Source organism: Chelonia mydas, chromosome 5 (genome assembly GCF_015237465.2).
Source record: "Chelonia mydas isolate rCheMyd1 chromosome 5, rCheMyd1.pri.v2, whole genome shotgun sequence".
NCBI classification, from domain to species: Eukaryota; Metazoa; Chordata; order Testudines; family Cheloniidae; genus Chelonia; species Chelonia mydas.
In genome coordinates, this window is record NC_051245.2 from 64,293,872 (window position 1) to 64,314,293 (window position 20,422).

A 20,422-nucleotide genomic window follows, 5' to 3' on the forward strand; every position below is an offset into this window, starting at 1 on the left:
ACAGATACAAAGAGCAACCGAGACAGCCTAATGAAAGCCACACAGGCGCCTGTATGCTGGGTGAAGCCACAAGGGAGAATTTTGAGTCTGATCCTAGGCAAAGAAGCTACCCCTTGTTCTTGGTTCCTCCTGTGTTCAGAGAAGCAGGATTTTGTACGTTCTTTGTAAATTAACAAGAGTGCATCAAAGAAAATACCAGGCTCCATCAATATCTCCTCTCAGCTGGAACATCCCCAGGGCCCTGAACTTTGACTAGTCATTTGGGTCAAAAAGGGGTAACAGTATGATGAGATATAACAACAACTAGGATATTTAGCAGGGAAAGGACAAGAATCAGAGGAGACTAAACTGAAGTATTCAGGATTCTGAAGACTAAAAAGTGACTAGGCCCTCCCTATGTTATTCTGTCTTCCTAATTCAAGAAGTGTGGTCTTTTGATTAAATAAATGGCCACTAAAGCTAGAAAATCTAAACAGAAATACTTCATCCAACAACATGCAATCTGTGAACTTCACTGCCACAAGAGGTCATAGAGTTAACTACTTAAGCTGGATTTCTAAATGGTTGGGCTAACTTTATTTTCATGACTAACATTTTATGCTGCAGTTCTATGTATGCTAAACTAAGGGAATCCTATCTCGTGATTCAAGGTGTAAGCTGATTGCTACAAGGGTGAGAGGTTTTTTTGCTGTGTGAAGCAGTGGACAATTGACAGGATACAATTTTTTTCCCCCTTCCTCTGAAGCAACACAAGCAGGATTCTGGACTTGATGACTGAAAGGTCTGATAAATCCCATGCTTCTAATTATGTGTTAATTTGTTTTAGTGAGTGAGCTGCAATAATGTCAAACTAATGCAGAAAACACATAACAAACGCTTGCAATAGTATAAATGGATTTTTTCCAATCTCCCCCCACTTTTCAAATATAATTAAAATGATGAGGCATATTAAAACAAAACAAAACAAAGCAAAACAAAAATCAACCTCTACAGCCAGGAAGAAACAATCTCCTTCAGGTATCTGGGAAAAAACTCTTGAGAGAAAAATGTAATAAACACAACTTGACAAACACCATCAATAAATTTTAGAGACAAAAGGAACTCATAATTAAGCTGACTCAAATGTATGAACACTGAATTATATAGTGCTATTTATAATTACAGTTGTCCAATTAGAATTAGATTACACATGTATTGAAAAGTCAGATTGAGAAACTTATGTGTGTTGAGGGAACATTATTCACAAAAATTCCTTTTGGACATCTGCAAGGACTCTGGGAAAAAGTCCCAGGAGAAACCACTCAAACAAAATATTATATATCAGATAAGAGTGCTGTGAATACTTTAAAAAATGAAAATAAAATCAGCCACATTGATGACAGCTAAGTATGACCCTGAACTACTGACTATGACTTCTGCTGGCATGGGGTCACCAGTAGGCATAGAGAGCTCCTTCGTATGCCAGCCTTCTCGACCCAAACACCATTGTCCCCTAGCAGTTTTAGGAATGGGAAGACGTGTGCATTGCCCTATAGCAATTTCTGGCTGGCAAATTGCCACTCAGGCAATGCTTCCATTAGCCACTTGACATAAATTAGAACAACTCCCAGGCTGCTGTGATCTATGCAGGTATTAGTGCTGGGTGAGAACCAGCTCTGGCTCAGAGAAACATGACAAGTCATCTTTTGGATCCTCTTCCTTTGTGCCCTATAGAACCTGGCTACAACTGAGAGCTGGCTTGTTACCTTTAAAAGCAGTGATATATTTTTCACAGATGACTTGTATTTAGGATCATTTGGAGAAAAATGAAATGGTAATACTTTTCCCTTCAATTTATCGATTTTGCTTCCATTTGGAAGCATCAGAATCACAAAATATAAAGAGCCAGATCCTGAAGCTATACTTATTTACACCAGCTAAGAATCTAGTCTTGATTCTACAGCATGGAAGTGTAAATCTCAACAGTAAACGCTGACTTATGCCGCGTGAGACGATTTTTTGAGTTCTGCTATATTTGCAGTAGAATGTATGTGAAAATAATTCTCAAACATAGTAACATAACACTAGTATGCTTCAGGTGCTAGTACAAATAATGAACTATAATCATACTTTTGTAAAAATTAGAATTTTATCACATTACATCATTGAATAAATTATTAGATGACTTTTTTTGACTCACTTGATGCAGGGTTATGGTGCTATCTCTCATCCCTAGGTTCAGAGGAAATAGTTCTTTTTAGCCTCAAATCCATTCCTCTCCATAAATGTGGTAAACCGTGATAGCAGTTGGCCAGACCAAAAATACTTTACAGTTAAAATTTACATTAATATAGAGTGAACATGAACAATAAAATAATAAACATTCAATTCCATATACACAGCACTGTGCTAGTGGTGGATATGGAGCCTTTGGCCTCCCTGTCAGTCCTCTCGTCAAAATTCCTCTGAACTCAGTCAAAATGCCTCAAAATGGTATTTTGAGCTTCTCTCTTTCACCAATAGAAGTTGGTCCAATAGAAGATATTACCTCACCCACATTGTCTTTCTAATATCCTGGGAGCAACTTGGCTACAACTTCACTGCATGCTCTGTTAGGGTCTTTTCTCGCCCTGGCCCCAACTTTGAGTTAGACACAGTCCATATATTTCAGAGAAAACCCAACTGAGGGATCATCTTGTAAAAGTAAATTCTCACAAGGGTTACATTTGCATGATAAAAACAACATATGCATAAAAAAACAGTAAAATGTACACTGAAAGTCAGTGCTTTCTCCCTTTAGATAAATACAGCAGAACCTCAGAGTTACGAACACCAGAGTTATGAACTGACCAGTCAACCACACACCTCATTTGGAATGGGAAGTATGCAATCAGGCAGCAGCAGAAACCAAAAAAGAAAAGCAAATACAGTACAGAACTGTGTTAAACGTTAACTACTAAATAAATAAAGGGAAAGTTTAAAAAATAATATTTGACAAGGTAAGGAAACTGTTTCTGTACTTGTTTCATTTAAGATGGTTAAAAGCAGCATTTTTCTTCTGCATAGTAAAGTTTGCAATGTTCAGTTGCAAACTTTTGAAAAAACAACCATAATGTTTTGTTCAGAGTTACGAACATTTCAGAGTTACAAATAACCTCCATTTCCAAAGTGTTTGTATCTGAGATTCTACTGTATTATGATGCAGCAAGAAGTGTAGTTTATCAATTCAGGCAAAATCCCTGTTCACTGGTATAAATCCAAAGTGACTCTGCTTAAGTTAGGGGACCATGGACCACAAATAGAAACATAAAAAGACTATCCACAATGTAGGTAACATAAATTAGCTTTTATTTACTAATGTTTACAAAAGGTGTGTGGTACATACCACTGCTAAAGTTCATCTGGTGCTAAAATATCTTGTCTGTTGGGAGATATTGTCTTGAAATGTATTATAAAGAAAAGTATGAAGAAAAACTATATATTTTTTCACATCTTTGTCTCTTCCAGTGGTCGGTTCATGAAGTCTTGAATGGCCTGGTGTAGGGTTATCCATTTATTAACTGAGGTTTTCAAAGCAGTAATCCATCTGAAAGAGAGGAAAGACCAACAACTGCCACTGAATGGGTGTCATATGTGCACTTGGAAGATAAAATTCTCTTGAAATTGTTTTTTATAAATCTGTTGTACTGTCTTGTCACTAAAAATGCTAATAAGTGGACTGGAGACAGTGGGAAGGGAAGAACTGGCTGTAAGAGCAACATATCTGGGCACAAGTTTCCAAATTATTTAATAGCTTCTCATTATAAGTCAAATCCTACAACTTTTAGTCTTAGGGACATCAGTGGGAGTTTTTTCTGCACTAAGACTACAGAATGTAGCTTTTAGAAAATGACTTCATAGGCAATTTTTTTAATTATGATGATCAGTGTTGGAAGTAATTCATCTGTGAGAACTAGAAGTACCTACTTTTCACTTAGTCTGACCTATCATGAAAGGCACTTAGGTGCTTCCATTTAGTATGACTACTCACACATCCTTATGAGAGCTACCATCACAAGGTTCCCTCTTGAACTGCCGCAATTCAGCCTTGCTATAACTCCAGTGATGACAATAACAGAACTCATGACTCACATGTGCCAGCATATTTTGCTGCAGTGTGACTAAAACTAATGTTACGGAGAGATGAAAGCAAGCAGGTGAAAACAAAAGGGAAAGATTTTAGCAAACGTTCTTGAACTACAGTGCTCTTACTTGCTCTAAGAGTTTGGCAAAGAGAAGTGAAACAAAGATCTCCATTTACCGTTTGTTTTCATTTACATTCTCTGCACACAAGTAGAAGGTTTGAAACTCTTCAGATGGGGGTTTCATTTCAATTACAGATCTCCTGGAGCCAAGTGTCTGTTCGCTTACAGTGTAACCTTGCAGGTAAATCCCACCTAGAGAAAGGGAAACAGCACAAATAGAGAGTGGTATGAACCACTTGTTGGTGTAAACTGCATATGTGCCAAGTTCTTTCCTTCTACTTAGCAACGGAAAGGTTTTTACATTCTCTTTTCAGAGACCTAAGCAGTGATGCTTCCAAAAATAAGGTAACAGAGAATTAAAATACATACACATAAAAATATTTAGTGAAAAAACATTAATGTCCATTTTTACTTTGAAAAGTGACTGGAGAAATGGCAGTTCCTCAGTTACAATGATTTCCAGATCAAATGTACTCAGTTTACAAGTAAAACAAATATTTGTTTTTCTTACTTGCCAGCCCTGCAATTCTACCTGAGATATAAAAGTCAAACTGAGTTCTTTTAATTTTGCACATCATCACCATCAATGAAGGTTCTACAGATCTTTGGATGAAAAACACTATACAACTACTAAATATTTTTATTACTACAGTCCAAATTTTGCCCTCTGTTACACCTGTGCTCTCCATGGTGTTGCAAAGATCAAACTGATCTGTCCCTTACTGGAACTTAGTAAATAAATTTGTTGCTACATGAAAAGTATTGAAATCCAGCTCAGTCCCTTTTGGCTGCATTGACTCTACAGGGATAATGGAAATAGAAAGCATTAGAAAGGTACTTATGTCACTTATGTCAGCAGATATGAATATGAATACACAGATAGCAGTTCCTTTGAGTAAGAAAATGCCATTTTTACATACCACTTTTCAAAATGAAACAGGGCACTAGGGCTCTGACTTGAAGTGTCAATAGCAGAGATATAAAGTTAAGACTTAAAATGATTATGGGTCCAAATACTCACAATAGCCTTAACCCATGTTCTACATTCATACACAGAAAATCATGCAGCCAGCTTTTTGAACACACAGTTTTGGGGGCAAACCTCAAAATGTGGGTGTGTAATTTTGGTCATGAGAATTTAGAAGTTGCTTTTGCAAATGTGGCTCATTTTGTCAAGTATTTTAGACACATCGTTTTACCTGCTTTCAAATAATTATTACCTGGTGATGGATCCTGCTTCCACTGAAATCAATGAAAGTGTTACCAGCAGCTTTAATGGGAATAAGCTGTAAGTAAGGAGTGGACTCCATATAGTTTCTTTCAGTGTGTTTACTACTGAGCTGTTAATGTGTGCAATTCCAACACAGTGCCAGTAATTTATATAATTCCTTTTCATTTGTAGTTGTTCATGCTGGCTGGCACACAGGTTGGCAGTACCGATGTAAGGATTTCTTAGAAAGAATTTAGCTTGTTATTAAATATGAATGGACAAAAATATATAATTTTGATAGCTTTTGATTTTTATTGTCCCTTTAAATTCAGAAAGAGAGGCAAATTTCAAAATTCCAAGCTCCTGCTGGTGGTAGTAGTTCCCTTTCTTTGAAGTGTTGCCAAAAGCAGCCAAGGCAGTTAACTCTGAAGAGTGGGTGTTACATACATAACAGCTATGTACTTTTCATGACCTATTCATCTATGCCTCAGTGTCAGTGACTACACTTCCCTAAGAAATAATAACTGTTCAGTTTATGGTTACATGGTGGATAATGGGCTTGAAAGTAATTCTGAGTGACATTTTTCAGACTTTTTAAAATGAAAAATGCAGACTTGAGTTGACTGAAACATTTTGCAAATTCATGTTGAATTCACCAAATTGTTTCTCCAACTGAAATACCAAACCCAAACATTCCTTCCCAAAACCTTTCCTTTTCATTTTTTAAAACTAACAATTTCAATTTGTTGATTTAAAAGGACTTTTCCTTTCAAATTTTACTTTAATTTTATTTTAAAAGATTTTTAAAAATCCTCAAAAATGAAATGTTTTGTTCAACCCAAAAGGAAATTTTGAGATTTTCAATTTGCTGGAAAATTTGAAAAGTTTTTGTTTCAGGTCAACCTGAACTGTTCAGCCACTGAACTGAAACATAAGTTATTTACACAACTCTACTTAAATGTCCCAGGAAGCTGATTCGAAGTTTATCAAAGTTTGTCTTCCAAATTGTGAGTCCTACATTAATAGTCCTATTGACATCATATCAGGTACCAAGGAGATACCAGTTAACACAGTGTCAGTGGAAACTGTGTTTGTAAGGTACAATCTGCAATAAGATTGGAACAGTTCAGAAAAGGAGTTAGGGTAGCAAGAGAAGATCCACTACAATGTCAAAGAAAGCTGGTTTGGTTTATTTTAAACAATAGTGTATTTAAAGACCAGAAGGGCATGAGGCTGAGAAGTTAGAGCACAAAACTAACCTCCTAAAATACCTGATCACTAATTCTAGTTCTGCTACTGATTCACTGTATGACTTTGGGCAAGTTTCTGTCTCAGTTTTCAACCCCAGAGAGATATTGTAAGCACTAGTTATTTCATTGTTGTACAACCCTTTGAAGCTAAAGAGTGCTATATTATTATTATTTATTATTAAAGAGTGCTAAAGAGTATTATTAAATTATAATACAAAACCTCTTTGTTGACTGAATTGTAACAAATAGTAAAATACTGTCCAATACAACAGCTAAATGTATTTCCCCAATAGGCAGAGGAATGAGAAAACAGTAGCCAATCAGGCAGGAACATACAAGGTGAGAGAAATCTGAAGTGTATAAGAAAATCACACAGAGTTAACAAGTTTTCTAATGTGTGCAGCTAATGACAGTATATATGCTATCATGCTGGGGGCTTGGCCTCATCCCCTAGCAAGCTTACCATTAGGACCATACATCCAGTTAGTGTTGCTACATATGCTGAAGGGCAGCCTGGTCCCTCAACATGTGTAACAGGCAGAGCTCCATCCTCCTCCTCTCTGCAGTGTACCTGAAGCCCTAGTGAAGTGGTCTGTCCTTTGATCTGAGAGCAACCCTCTTTAGTACCTCCTACCTCCAACTCCTCAGGACTGGGAGCAGCAAATTTCCTGGCCCTGAGCCTCATCCCCCTTTCTAGGTGACTGCTGCCCCCCTCCCTGCTGCTCCATCTTCTTGAAACACCCCTTCTCCGCAGTGCTGTGCTGGTCCCAAGTGCCAGTGCTAGTTCCTGGGACCCAGCTTCCACTCTTACCTTGGAAGTCTTCTGTAGGGGACCCCTGATGGCCTTGCTGTCTTGCTGTCTTCAAACGGTGGCTGAGTGCCCCCCACTCCTCCAATCTTGGAGGAGCTGCCAAGGGGAGTCACTACCTTCCCAACTTACAGAGCACCACGAGCAGGGTCTGGCCCCACCAGCAGACTGAGCTCAGCTGGCTCTGGCCCTGTTGGCCCAGTGGAAGTTCCACTCCCCCAGTGGATAGAGGAGTTTCCCTGCCTACATAATGGAGAAATACCATAATCACATGGAAACCTGCTCCAAGCAATAACTCAGGGCAGTTTGCAGCAGAGTGTGCTGTCAGTGGGATGAAGCTAAGGAGCTTGAGCAATTTTTGACCCGCTCTGGCAGGGTGGCTCTTGTCACTAACATTCAGCCAATACTGCTTCACTCTCTAACCTGCCAACCCCAACATGATTTCTGCCAGGAAGGGCACTATTTCACCTTTAGAATAATAAAATACTTGCATTAAAATAGTGTACACTCTTTCATGTTAATATGAATCATTTAAAAACAAAGAGTATCACCTACCTAGGGCATGTGTGGAGCGAATGCCAGCATAAAAATACAAACAGCCATCCTTCAGAATGCAGTAGTGCTGAATCCACACATCCCTGGTTTTGTCCAGTTGGTGGAGGAGACCCAGACACTCTGGGTTTTTGATAGCGAGGGGTGGAAGGCTGGTGTTGTGCAGGGTGACATCTACCCATACGTGATTCTGTAGAGTTAACACAAAATAGTTTCATGAGGAGCATGCTTTTATTCTGCAAAGGCATTAGCCCCAAATCCCCTGTTTTAAAAATAGCTTTTATTGCTACTGTGATTTGGAACATCAAGGGTTCTGGAAACGCAATTAACAGGCATATATTTTATAGCAACTACTCATCGTCTTCTCATTCCTTCTTAAAGGAATTCTTTGTCTTTTTCTGCACATATTCTACACTTCAATTTTTGTTAGTACCAAAACTGTACTAAGAGGACTATCGTGCTAGCTGTTTTGGAAGTTGCCTGACTTCATTTCTCCTTATTTATTACTTCAGTACTCACTGTTGCCAAAGATAGAACTAATGATCATGTTCTGTCCTCAGATACTTTCACATCAACAGGAGTTGCGCAGAAGTATCTGAGAACAGAATATGGCAATGAGACTTGGATGAATGCATGACCATGTGCTAGATGTCTGTGGTTGGCCTTCCAATTCCATTCTAGAAGGTGGAATCTTTTTGGCTAGTCAGGGATTTCTTTAGAGCCATTTCTAGAAGATGTAAATGTCCAGGTGCTAATATTATAGATGTAAATGTCCAGGTGCTAATATATATAGTGTACACAGAAAGATAGCAGAGCTAGTAAAAATCAGGAGGAAATACACAAAAGGTCATTTAATACAGCTGACCTGCCTACAATGAGTTTAAACAGGAACCACGTAATTTCCCTCCCTCTTTTTTTACTTCTAAAGGACATCTGGATCCAAACTTCTACATCTAAACCTAACATGCTTTGTTTATCTGCAATTTTTAATGTTGCGTCAACCTATGTCATTGTCATCTGAAGTCCTTGGGGAGAGTGTCTGTAATATTGGTAGCATCCTGCTCTGTTTCTGTAGAGGTTTTCTTTTTCATTCAATTATTTCTTCCTCATCCTTGACAAGGCAGAGAGAGAGAGAAAAGAGTTGATCCTATATAGCTAGCTATATTCTTTATTGTGAAATGGAAACCTCCTGGGGCTTACTGCAGCAGAGTGCAATAGATAAATGTAGTGTTACACTGTGCATTAGTGGAATAGATATCCCCATCTAGGTTCATTAGGAGGACATAGTGTCAGTGTATTAGTGTGCTGAGCCACTGCATTTGAGATGAAGTATTACAGGCCTGTAATATGTTTTTGCTGGTGGTTCTAAAAATTCAGTTACAGCACCTTGAGTAGCATTTCAGACAATACAACAAAAAGCTTCTCTGCTAAACTGAAAAATGAATGCAAAGTTCATTTAAAAAATGGGAGAAAGTTATCAGGTGGCTGGCTGAGAAAGCAATTAGCTGAAAACAATACTTACTAATGAAACAAGTTGTGCAATGAAATCAGTATATAACCCTCTTACCTCAAAAGGGCTATTGTCTGCTCAGAGACAAAGCTAAAAAGTCAAATCAATCAAAATAAGCACCCAGTAACTTAGAAAACAGGTCCAATAAATGGCTAATTATGCTGTTAGTGGCTGAATCAAAGTAAGATCTTTCTATTGCAAGAGATAAGATGGACACTGATAGCTTAAAGCCTTTTTTTATTATGATGTTTCGTATCAAACTAAAGTAAGATTATTACTTTTTTTGCTTTTAAGTACTTTTTGGCTTGTTTTCTAAGCTATGTTTATTTTTTATTTCTTTGGTTTTGGGTGCATAATTATAATTTTTTGTATTTATTTAATTTACTTTGTTTTCAGGCCCAGTAGATTAATTTGCATTCACACTCTAAGGTCAGATTTATTTGTCCCCAAATGTAGGTTTTGTAATAATAAGCTCCTATAAAATCTGAAACCAATAGAAATGTTTCTATTATTGATTTTATTCTAATGGAAATAATTTAAAAAGAAACAACTAAACATTTCCCTTGAATGTTTGCAAAGCCATCCTCGCAGCACACTGATTGGAGAAATGACTCTTACGGAGAAATGGACTATAATCTAAAGCCTAACTAACTAATTTAAACTGCAAAAAATAAACAGCATGAATATTGAAAAGTAAATTAGATTTTTATAAATTCTTCCCTTTTTACTGATCTAGGATGTAGTTTTTAATCTAAATAAGAAAATTGTTTTAAAATTTTGATTTATTTTCTTGACAGTGTCCTTTTAAAGACATTTAGATTTTTACCCCAGGCTTGACCCCCAACTTTGAATGATCTCAGCTAAGGCTCAAGACCAGAGAACAAACAGGCTCAAAATCTACCCTTATTTAAAGGGATGCTATCAAGATAAATATAAATTTTTTAAAAGCTTGAATGTCTCTGTAGTGGAAGAAGGTAGGAATTGGCAAAGGTGGCTTCAAGAAGTCTTTGCAGCTCCTGGATCTTGGGGGTGGTCAGGAACTGTTTGCTGTAAATTGTGTCAAGAATACATAGCTATATAAACAGATAGAAAAAGGAGTTGAGGCGTATCATATAATTTACCCTTCTTCATCTTTTTACACTTCTGAAAATAACAAACGAAAAAAACAACCAACCAAGCGCATGCGCACACACAACACCAACCAAGCAAACTTTGTAGTCAATGCATTTTGTCTGCTCTGACAGTGGATGCTAGAATGGCCTAAAATGAGTCAGATGGCTTATAGTTACATCAGATTTCTTTAATCAGTTTAAACCATTGGTGGCAGCAGATGGAACATTGAAATGACATCAACCATGCATCCTTTTCCTTGTCCAAGATCCTGACGCAGACACTTAGAGAGGTGGCAACAGTTTCTAATATGGCTCCATACCACGTAATGATTCCCACCACACTGAGGAAATCCTCAGGAAGCTGATGTGCTGAGACCACAGGCAATGCTGTTTCAATTGTTCTCCCCCGGCTATCTATATTGTACCATCTGTTGTCCTTTGCCTCATACTACATTGTAAATTCTCTGGGGCAGGGACTTTTTTTGTTCTGTGTTTGTACAGAATGTATGTGTATGGGGTCCTGGTCACATGACTGGGGCTCCTAGGTGCCATGGTAATACATATAACAAGAACAATATTTAATTAATTATATACCAGACATATGACCCTTTTGCAATTATTGACAGGTGGTATGATTCAAAGAGAGTAATGCGAGGGCAATTTTCACAATGAAAACCTGAGGATGACATTGCCAGTCTCATAATACATCTCCTGGCCCAACTTTGGGATAAATCAAAGCAAGCAGCAAGGAAGGTTATATGGCAAACATTTACAACCCCCTTCTCTGTTTCGCAAAAAAAGCCTGCTACATCTAAAGATTCTGCCCTTAATTATGTACCCATGGAAGTCAACGAGAGCTTTGTGCATAACTGAGGGCAGACTTTGGTCCTTAGCGTGTGTGGTGCTGTATATTTTAAGAGTTTTGTGCAAATGGCATAGAATCATAGAACTGGAAGGGACCTCGAGAAGTCATCTAGTCCAGTCCCCTGCACTCAAGGCAGCACTAAGTATTATCTAGACCAGTGCTTCTCAAGCTATCTGATGTGGGGGACCGGCAATTTCTTTTTCCGATGTGCACGCAGGCCGGCAGCCCATGGCTCGCAGACTGGCACCGGTCCGTGGACCACCACTTTGAGTAGCACTGATCTAGACCATCCCTGACAGGTGTTTGTCTAACCTGCTCTGAAAAATCTCCAATGATGGAGATTCCATAACTTCTGTAGGCAATTTATTCCAATGCTTAACCACCCTGACAGTTAGGAAGTTTTTCCTAATATCCAACTGAAATCTCCCTTGCTGCAATCTAAGTCCATTGCTTCTTATCCTATCCTCAGAGTTTAAGAAAAACAATTTTTCTTCCTTCTCCTTGTAACAACCTTTTACATACTTGAAAACTGTTATCATGTCTCCTCTCAGTCTTCTCTTTTCCAGAATGAACAAACCCAATTTTTTCAATCTTCCTTCATAGGTCATGTTTTCTAGACCCTTAATCATCTCTGTTGCTCTTCTCTGGACTCTCTCCAATTTGTGCACATCCTTCCTGAAATGTGGTGCCCAGAACTGGACACAATACTCCAGTTGAGGCCTAATCAGCATGAAGTAGAACGGAAGAATTTCTCCTAGTGTCTTGCTTACAACACACCCGCGAATACATCCCAGAATGATGTTCGCTTCTTTCTGCAACAGTGTTACACTGTTGACTCATATTTAGCTTGTGGTCCACTGTGACCCCCAGATCCCTTTCCGCAGTGCTCCTTCCTAGGCAGTCATTTCACATTTTGTATGTGTGTAACTGATTGTTCCTTCCTAAATGGAGTACTTTGCATTTGTCCTTATTGAATTTCATCCTATTTACTTCAGATCATTTCTCCAGTTTGTCCAGATCATTTTGAATTTTAATCCTATCTTCCAAAGCACTTGCAACCCCTCCCAGCTTGGTATCATCCGAAAACTTTATAAGTGTACTCTGTATGCCATTATCTAAATTATTGATGAAGTGAACAGAATCAGACCCAGAACTGATCCCTGCGGGACCCCACTCATTATGCCCTTCCAGCATGACTCTGAACCACTGATAACTACTCTCTGGGAATGGTTTTCCAAGGACCATGCTAAGGACCAAAGTCTGCCCTCAGTTTTGCACCCACCTTATAGTAGCTCCGTCTAGGTTGCATTTCCCTAGTTTATTTATGAGAAGGTCATGCAGGACAGTATCAAAAGCTTTACCAAAAATCAAGATGTACCACATCTACCGCTTCCCCCCTAACCACAAGGTTTGTTACCCTGTCAAAGAAATGTATCAGGTTGGTTTGACATGATTTGTTTTTGACAAATCCACGCTAATAGCTCAGAAATGTCCTCAGTCAGCTCCTTGAGTATTCTAGCATGCATTTCATCAGGCCCTGGTGACCTGAAAACATCTAATTTGTCCAGGTAATTTTTAACTTGTTCTTTCCCTATTTTAGCCTCTTCTGATCCTACCTCATTTTCACTGGCATTCACTACATCCAATTTTATACAACTCTGAGGCAAAGAAGTGTAACAGACACCATTCCACAGATGGGGAACCTGACACCCAGAGAGATTGAGTTGCTTGCAGCCCCCATTGTGTCAGAGAGAGGAGTATCACTCAGGAGGTCCTGTTTCCTAATCTTGTGCTCAATTCACTAGATTAGTTTGCCCCCCAAATAATAAAGCATTACCTGATGGACAGGATGCACAGCTTTATCCATAGCCTCCAGCCACCTACAAAATGCCAAAAGAAAAAAGAAAAAAAGGAATAACTTGGCTTGGTACAATGGAACAAATATCCTTCACAGAGTCTTTTCGTTTGCTGATATGGACATCTTTCAAAGACACGTGCAACACTGAGGACCATCCTAAGGCTTGAAAACATATTACTATATATACAAACACACACATAGGCTTAGAGCGTTATTCACAAGATGACACTTCTAACTAGCAGCAGAAATAATTTGCCAGCAACAGACTAGGCTTATTATAAGTGCAGCAATGTTACAGAAAATGGATTCTTTTTAATACAGTTTATCTGTAGACAAATTAACAATACTTTCCGTTTCTTTTGTTACTAGGCTGAGTAAGAGTTGGAGGTAAACTTAAAATACTACAACAAACTGGGTATTTTAAAACAAAGGAGACTGATTTCCTGACCAGGTTGTGCAACTGTTTGGTATGACCACTCCACCACAACTACACTATGCACACCGCATGTTGTTGTTATTTTTAGATTTAATTACTTGGGAGCTGCTCAGATACTATGATAATAGCAGCTGTGTAAGTACAGAGCTATAGATGGATGGATAGATGAGGTTGGGTGTATCAAATAATTCATCCATCATCTCTTTACATTTCTGGAACTACAGAAGAAAGCAAAAAGCAAGGAAAATTGGTTTCAAACACATCCTAACTGCTCTGACAATGGATGCTAGATTGTCCTAAAATGCGTCAGGCTGTCTGAAAGTGTTGCTTAAAAGAAACATTACCTACATGCAGTTTTTTTTTTAAAACAGTTTAAAACCCTGGGTGGCAGCTGAAAGAAAGCAGTAGATTTCAAAAGCTCCCTAAGATTATTTCTATGCTGCAGCTGGGAGTGTGCTTCCAAGCTCCAGCAGAGAGACACATGCTAGCTCTGTTTGAGCTAGTGCACTAAAAACAGCAATGTGGCCGGGGGCAGTATGGACAGTACATCCCCAGGGGAGACTGGGTGGGCTAGCCTGAGCCGCTGTCCTTGCTACCCCCAGCCACACTGCTCCTTGAAGCGGGAAGCACTCTCCCAGTTACCGTGTAGATAATATTCCCTAATTGCGACACAAAACCAATGCTATGGGCAGTGAGACCAACAGACTCTTGTAAGTGGGTTAAAAGTTTTAAAATGGGGTAAAAAACCAAATGTGACAGGGCAAGCAGAGGGGAGGGTAAGGAAGGGACTGTGCTCTTTTTCAGTGCTCTGCTGGCCAAAACATTGAGTGACATTATACTTGGGTGTGACATTATGTATAAACAAGTAAAAATCCATGAGAGGATTTACAATTCCATTTAAGTAGTGGGATGAGGATATGGCGGTAAGAGTGTGTGTAGGGGGTGGGGGGCAGTGGGGTGGGGGTGGTGATTCTCTCTTAAGGTCACAAAAATCAGGCATGTTTTCACCCAGGGAAATCCTGAGTGGCATGAGGACATTATTTGTTCTGAAAACCTGTAGAAAGCTGAAAAATAATTTTTGGGGCCTTTCAAAATCAAACCCTCACTCCTATAGGTGAGTGACAGGTGTCTTTTAGAGAAATTTTTGCACAAAACACCCCCACAAGCTCTAGAAAAAACAGTAATATAAATAATTGTTTACCTTTTCATCTCTTGGTTTGAAGTTGCACAATAGTAGAAAATCTTGTTTCCAGTTTGAGGCATGCATTTAAACACAAATGGTTTACCCAGGCTGCTGTCAACACCAATTTCCGCACCTTCTAACTTTGTTACATCTAGAGGTTTGCACTTTCCTTCATCCTGTAATCGATGAGATAAAGGTGAAGGAAGCTTTGCCATGTCTTCAGAGCACAATCATGGGGAATTTAACTGTTTCCTGAAATATGAAAACTATCACTTTCCCAAGGCCTGGGATAAACTAACGAAGACATTTCCAAAGGCACAAATAGGAGTTTGGTGCCAAAATGACATTTGTGCCTCTGAAAATACTCCCCTAATTTTCATTTATTGTGGCAGCTGGAGGCTCCAGAAAACCTCCCCTCCCTGTAGATTCACTCAAGACAAAATTTTCAAACATGGCCTCTAAATTTGCCCCTGCAATTTTGCTCTCGCAACCATTTTTGCTTCAGCAAAATGTGTTCACACATCTTCCAACTTTTGGGGGCACAACAGCAATTTTCAAAAGCATCTTCATGGGTGATTTAGAAGCACAAGCCTCTTTGAAAGCCAGTGTGGCTTGTCCCTTACCTTATTTCTGCATCTTTGAAACTCTAACTGTGCAGATCTGAGGTACCAAATTCTTGCACTCTCAAAATCGTGTGCATAAATTAAAAGGCTAGATTGCAGTACTTTTGAAAATATGGCCGTTAATGTCAATCTCTAAGTCAGTAGTTTTCCCCATTAGCATCAGACAACTTTCAAGAGAGCCCATTTCAAAGTCTTTTGGAAAGTGTTTTAAACTGCTTTGCTTTTTAACTATTACTGGAGCACTGGCAATTGCATCAGATTTGCCAGCGGCAAAATGGAAGCTGACAGTTACTTTTGGGAAACAGGGGCAGCATTAGTGCTATTAGCATAATGCTCAAATAATGGGATTTTATAAACTAAAAATGCATGAATTATTATGAAATTGCATGACCTTTATCAATAAGGGACAATTTTTCAAAAACCACAGGAAGTGCTTATGTTGCATCTGAAAAATATACACTCAAACAAATTCTGGCATGCACAAAGTATCCAGCTGTGTGTGTAAAATGAATATTTGTGCATGTAATAACCTCTGGGCATATGTGATTACTCATTTGCACCTGTGCATGCCTTTTTCTGCAGAAGTAAAATAACCACCTAATTTTGAAAAGTAGAATCTAAAAGCACACCCGTAAGCACATTTCCTAAATCCTTGTGCTTTTTTCCCTCTCTTTCATAGCATCCAAAGTCAAAGCCAGTACAATATCTGAAAGGCATTCCCAACAGTCAGTGCTGTGTGACCTACTTTATAAATAATAGTTTCAATCACAAAAACCACAATGAAATATCAGCATAACTGAACGATATGTTCAGGCTCCAAACCTTGCCCCTGAATAAGCAGTCTTTGAACAAGGAGTTCTGCAGGACTCAAGGTAATGGCATTCTAACTTCAGCTCATGGTTTGTGTCCCCTGCTCCAGCCCACAGGCTAATGGCCTGGACAACTGCTGTGGTAGTGAGGGATAGGCCATGGAACCCATACAATGGCAGATTCATACCATCCCTCCCCTCCAACTCCTTTTCTGTGCTCTCATAGTGAGCCCATGCAGAACTCCTTCTGCTTTCAGGTGTATGTCCCCTTTTATGGACCCTCGATGGCTGACTCCCAAGCAATCATTTTCACTCCCTTTCAACCTTATGTGCCCATAAAGTGGGTGGGTCAGATCTGGGGTTTACATTTCAAAGTAAGATCAAGTGTCCTTTATTTGTTACCTCCTAGTTCTGTTTTTGATTAGCCTGAGTTTCGAGGGAACTGTTTCTCCAAAAAAGGAAAGCATTTAGCAAAGCGTATCAGTCAGTAAAAGCAAAAGCTTATTTGAGTCTTAGAAATAGACCAGTGAAAAAGATGGACGTGTGTATCTAACACTTCATTGAATTAATTGGTCAGTAATGTAGAGTGCACAGCTACATGTTCTCGAACCAGCCCTATTTTATTTGGTGTAAACACATCCAGTGAGTAAATGACATGCAGAGCATTTTCAAAGTGATTTCCTATGATCAAAGAATTTTGTTTGAATAGAGTCAAATTGACTATTCTAGTTAAGCTGCTTTGTGTAAGAAGAGGAAAGAACTGGAGAGCTATATGAGCACATTTCATTCCATCTGCAGCAAGTGAGCTCAAAATCAAGAAAAGGGATAAAAAATAAAAGATTAAAAATAAGCTATTCAAGAGAAGGCAAATCCTGAGGAGATGGTGCAAAAATAACTTTACTGAGAAAGAAATTGAGTCCTAGAAAAGAAATTATGAAAGGGAATCTGAAATGCAGCCAAAAAATTAAACAGCATTAGAAAAAGTGAAAGTGAAGGATTGGGTGGCTCAGGAGACTAGCAGTGGGAAATGTAGGCAGCCATCTCCAGATCACTGGATCAGCTTTGGCTTAGTGGCAATTGGAAAGTACCTTTGCCTGTTATCTCCTCCTATGTGTCCTCCCATTTTTTGAAACGCAACACGTCAGAAACTGAACTCTTCTTTCCTCCTAAACCATCACCCTTCCCCTCTTTCCCACTGTAGCTGACAACTCCCTGTCACTCAAGTTCTCCACCTTGGGGTCAGCTTTGACTTCTCCCTATTTTTCTATAACTTTCGGAGTCTCTCGCTGACTCCTGTTGCTGCTCCCTGTATAACATCTCTAAAAGCAGCCCCTTCTTCTTTGCCTTTGCTGCCTAAAATTCAGATTTGAATCTCAATAATTTCTTGGCTGTAGCCTTCTCCTTTCTAGCCTCCTTTTATCTCTCCTCTATAGGGTGGGGCACACTTGCTGGGAGAGCATGAGACTTACTTTTCCTGTCAGTAAATAGAAGACTTTAGTCTCCAGAGCTGTATGCATGGCACCTTTCACAGATATTAATTTAATGTAAAAATACTTAATCTTTGAAAACAGTAGACATCTAAAAAGAGGAATAAATCTTAGTGAGAGGAAAAATACCTGAGACAGGCCAAGAAAAAAGAAAAGAGTGTGACTAGGTCTCTGGGTAACAGCATGCAACCTGCTGGTCTGCCAAATGCAACTTATGCATCACATCAGTGAACAGTATTTTTTTATTTATCAATGAGAGGAATTCAGAGGAAATGGAGGAGACTCAGGAGTCAGTAGCTTTTTAAATGTAAATTGAGAAATATGTCCTGTAGCAGTGGGAGGCATGAAAGGTGCACAGAAGAAATCAGATTGTATGCTGTCTGTAAATAACGTGGCAGCTCCCTGACTGTGATGATAAAGCTCTGAGCAAGAATGAAGAACAAACACAAGTGGTATCTCTACAAGCAATGGCTCAGTCCTAAATCTATTTATAGCTAAGGCTTTTATATGAAGAGCTTAGGCTTAGCAATGAATACCCGGGCCTCTATAAGAGAACAAAGGATTGGATCTTTGTCAGACTGAAAGGCTGTGAAAGGTCCACACACAGTAGGCAGAAGATTTCTTTCTTGTTACAGTAATTGGAATCTGAATATACCAAAAGAAATTAGGATAATTTAAAAGGACTCTCTCTCTCATTGTGATGCTGTATTGAGTGTGCGTGCAATCAACAGAGAGCATGTACCATATTGTCTGATTTTCAGATTTCTACAATTGTACTAAGCTGTCATCTCTGTAGTGCACAGTCCCAAAATGTAGAGGTGAAGTGGAGGCTGATTTGGCATTTTGGAAAGTAGAGGGCTACCTACGTTAAAGCTACCTGAAAATTGCTCTGTCCAATTAGGAAGTGTTTTCACTTTATTATTCCTAATTTTCCCCTGTTCTCTACAGCATGGGAGTGAAGTGATGTGTCAGATATGAACAAAGAAGAAAGGAGACCTGCATCCATCTGGTCAGAGGCATGTGTCTGTCTGTGTGTAAATGTTGCTAATATTAAGCATTGTTTGGTCCAAAAAGAAACAGAAATTTGATGCTTTCATGTTATTCTGAACAAGAAAGATGTTGGGCAAATCTACTAACACAGGCATCTCCTAATAAAGGCAGTTGCACACTGGCTAGCAACAACCATCCAAGAAACAAAGCAAAACCATTCCACTGAAGAAACCACCATGAATGGGGGACAGACTTAGATTAGGGTCCTCTCGGTTGGAACCGGTGCTCCATAACTATCTATATGGCATCTAGCTACCACAGAGTTCAATGCATTAAATATATCTTATGTAGAGAAGAGAAGATCGATTGAACTATTCAGATGGATTGGCACAGGCTTTGTAATAGAGACAGACATGATACAACATCTCTCATTCAGGCGAGATGATGTAATACTTGTTTATTAGACTGGGCTCTAATCATCTTTATTGGCTGGGAGGAGATTCTGTTGTTGTGAAATGCACAATCCACTCTTTCCTCACTCCCCTCAGTACTCAAGCTGTCATGCAGTCACCCTGTGCCTCAGGGCTTCCTACAGGCACTGAACCTGGGAGCCTACAAAACGCAATTTTTTTTAAACTGTGCTATATATAACCATGGTGACTGATACAAAGTGTATTGTCTTCTCCTTCACTGAGATACTGGGAGTACAGAGAGACTCCTTAGTGAAGGCAGCAGTGTACCTACTGCAGGTTTCTCTGTGGCATGTTTCAGAGTATTATAACTGTGAAAGAAATATATGGAAGGCCAGAATTGTGAGACTTGGGCTGCATGTGCCGGAGGATCTAAATGGAAGAGTGGTATCAGTTTTTATTCCTCTGTTTCCATCTTCACTCATGTCCAGGCCCTCCCTAGATCACAGAATTATAGAAATGTAGGGCTCAAGAAGTCATCTAGTCCAACCCTCCATGCCGAGGCAGGATTAAATATACTTAGATCATCCCTATCAGCCTGGGTGCTGGGGGTGCTGCAGCATCCCCTGGCTTGAAGTGGTTTCCATCAGATACAGGGTTTACAATTTGGTTCAATGGCTCTCAGCACCTCCAATATAAAAATTGTTCCAGCACCCCGGTCTAACAGGTGTCTGTCCAACCTTTTCTTAAATATCTCCAGCCACAGAAATTCCACAACCTCTGTAGATAACCTGTTCCACAGCTGAACTATCCTTATAGTTACATTTTTTCCAAATATCAAATCTAAATCTCCCTTGCTGCAAACTAAGCCAATTACCTCTTTTCCTACCCATGCCACTTCTGTCTTTACATCATCTCCAAAATTTGTTCCATTCCCAACCAAGTCATTAATCCATATTTTGGTAATTTCCTAGCCTAATTACAGAAGCCTCCTTCTCTCTACCATCTATTCTGCCAATTTTCCCACCTCCAGGCCATCCAAAATGTTGCCATCAAGATCATCTTCCTTATTTTAAAAAGTATGATTACAGAGTTC

General features: G+C 39.1%; 1 protein-coding gene across 1 annotated transcript in view; it reads right to left on the reverse strand.

The window, feature by feature from the left end:
* Nucleotides 1-3,316: 3,316 nt before the first annotated feature.
* The window catches only part of LOC102943989, a 55,170-nt gene continuing 38,064 nt past the window's right edge, over nt 3,317-20,422 (reverse strand). Inside the window, exons 8-12 of the mRNA XM_007059569.3 lie at nt 15,026-15,183; nt 13,368-13,410; nt 8,047-8,233; nt 4,280-4,415; nt 3,317-3,565 (exon numbers count right to left, since the gene is read on the reverse strand). Coding sequence (XP_007059631.3) covers nt 3,466-3,565; nt 4,280-4,415; nt 8,047-8,233; nt 13,368-13,410; nt 15,026-15,183 — 624 coding nt within the window. The 3' untranslated portion in view covers nt 3,317-3,465. The remainder of the gene's footprint in view (nt 3,566-4,279; nt 4,416-8,046; nt 8,234-13,367; nt 13,411-15,025; nt 15,184-20,422) is intronic.